This window comes from Asparagus officinalis, chromosome 7, assembly GCF_001876935.1.
Source record: "Asparagus officinalis chromosome 7, Aspof.V1, whole genome shotgun sequence".
Classification (NCBI taxonomy): Eukaryota; Viridiplantae; Streptophyta; class Magnoliopsida; order Asparagales; family Asparagaceae; genus Asparagus; species Asparagus officinalis.
Window position 1 is genome coordinate 88,418,883 of NC_033800.1, and position 2,635 is coordinate 88,421,517.

General features: G+C 35.2%; 1 protein-coding gene across 1 annotated transcript; it reads right to left on the minus strand.

The window, feature by feature from the left end:
* Window positions 988-2,137, minus strand: LOC109847476 (uncharacterized protein At2g29880-like). The gene is made up of 2 exons (XM_020416704.1): window positions 1,748-2,137; window positions 988-1,674 (listed from the first exon to the last, which is right to left on the minus strand). Exons 1-2 carry the CDS (start codon window positions 2,135-2,137, stop codon window positions 988-990), a joined length of 1,077 nt encoding a protein of 358 aa, XP_020272293.1.

Consider the following 2,635-nt stretch of genomic DNA (forward strand, 5'->3'; position numbering starts at 1 on the left):
TATGTGTGTGGTCGCGCACGCATGTGTGCACGTGTGTGTGTCTGCGTGTGTGTAAATTCTAAAGCAATAATAATTACCTTGAAATAAGGCCAAAAGCGAGATTCTGATTTAACCTTATCAGGTGGATCAGTAGGGGGTGATGCCATCAAGCATGATGCTAAAGATACCAAAGTCTGTAATGCTTTATTGAAACATACATTGATGGTCCATTTTGATCGATCAAATCGATCAGTTACAACAGAGTATCGTTGATTTTGACTAATCGTGAGAAGAAAAATAGTAATCATCTCCTCAACACTAATGTGGTATGTGTCTTGTATATGGCCCCGCTCTCTCAAGATATTGCATAACTTCATGAAGCAATCTGGGTACGTTCGGTAAATTCTACGAAAATCTTGAGGATGATTATCCATCTTGGACTGTAAGTATGTGAGACCAAGATCTGTAATACCACGTCGAGGACTTCGAAAATTAAGCGTATTTGCTATGAACCCCTGTGATAGAAGTCCTGATATCTTTGTGATCAGATCTGCAGCCTCAGCAGCTAATTCGATTATGCGAATGAAAAGATTATCATCGAAGTCTTCATGATGAAAATATAAAATGGGCAAATTTTGATCTTCCTCCATCCTATTAAATAATATAACCAATGAAATATAATCAATTTACATGAAACTTATGTGCATAGGAAATAAATAAAGCACTCTATTATTAGCACACAATGGGACTGATAATATATTAAATGTGTATAGTTCATTTTATCAAAAAAAAATGACTGTAAATGAACATGTATTAGTGAAATATTAGTAAAAATTGGTGGTTGTTCGTTCTCTCTACATCAAGTAGCAATCAATAAAAAAATGACATTATCCCAAGTTCCACCTACTCAATGAAAAATAGTTTGACAATATGAAATTCCACACAATCCTAACACCATAACAAATCTTAAAAAACATATAAATATCCTAAACTTCTAAATTACTGCCTCTAAACATCTCCAAAGAAATCAGAATCATAATCTTCACCATTTGGATCAGAATTGGCTTGAGTCTCATCCTTACCATCATTCATTATCACACCGGTCAACCTAAAATGTAGAAACTCATAGCGGTCTTTTGCATCCATGTCAATAAAGGCATCCTTCATGTCCTGTGAGATATTGTCACTGAGTATATTCCATTTTTGTGGCTTAGTCAATTCAGAAGTAGACATAACAGCATCAACCCATTCTTTATTCCGACCTTTTCTTATCTTCCTCAACTCATCAACTAACTCATGAAAAGCTTTACCTACAGTGACAACTCCCTCTCCTACCTCTTGCAACGATAACTGAGAAGATGCAGAGGATGTGGCTGCAGTACCAATTGACCTACGCTTTGGTTTACCATTATTCATAGTGGGTGGTCCAGAACCAGAAAATGGCACATTATCACTGGGAAGGGTAGTAACATGTTGCATATCTACAGTAGCATCTCCTCCATCCGGAGATTCCATCTCAGCATCAGCACCAAGCATGCCCTCCCCAACCACTTCCTCTAAGCGTGCTGCATCCAAGCCATCAGGACCTAAACCTATAGCTCCTCTGCCAGAAGCACCATGATCTCCGCATACCATCAGTATATCATTAAAATTCTCGAAAAGTTTATTCTTGAGATTTGGAGTATTTGGACGTGCCTAAAACATGACATGAAAATAATTAATATTATGTTTAAATTAATATATATGAAATAACATGACATAAACCAACCTCTAAAATGTCATTCCACACTTCGTCGGGACATGTAAATTTCTGTGTGCTAGGGTCCCAACCAAAACCAGAGTTATTTTTCATCAGGATCTCCACAGGTGCAATCTTTCTCTTCCATTGCTTTATCTTATTCATTACATGATTATATCTAAAATCTTTTCCAAAATTTTCAACTAGAGGGGGTATCACATTCTTCAGAATCACATACTTTTTAAAACTGCCATTTGCTTGCTTATTTCCATTCTTAACTTCCTCTACTAAGAGTCTAAGCAATTCGTTAGCCTCTGCTTCAGTCCATGTCATATAATCCCTCCTTGCTCTTTTCTGTCCCTCACTTTCTAGACCTCGAAATATTTCTTCTTGATCCTGACTCTGTGATCTTATGTCCATCCTATAACAAATTTAAAAAAACTTTTCAAAATCTCAAATATGGAATTGGATTAAAATATTAGTGATGCTAAACTAAACATGATGGTGAGCAAAGTGAGCTTGAAATTGCACAAACAACAATATAAACATGATCATAATTTGGTTAAAGTGAGACAGTTTTTCTAGACAGCTAGTATTCATGATGTAAGGACACTTTGTAGGTTGATAATTTTGTGAGGTATTTATTTAGTTAGTACCAAGATCATCACGGAGGATAAATAAGTACAATTTTTTAAAAAAAGAGGGGAAAGTTGGTGATATAGTTAGGTACTCTAGGATTTATATCCAGATTCAAAATTTTGAAAATCGAAATAATTTGCTTTGTTGAACCATGAACTATCTATAAACAAAAACAAAATTTCCAATGACTTCTATCAACACAAAAATTTCCTATGAATTCTATCAACAGGTGAAATATTAATCGGTTTTATGAAAACTTCTGACTATTTTCAAATAGCT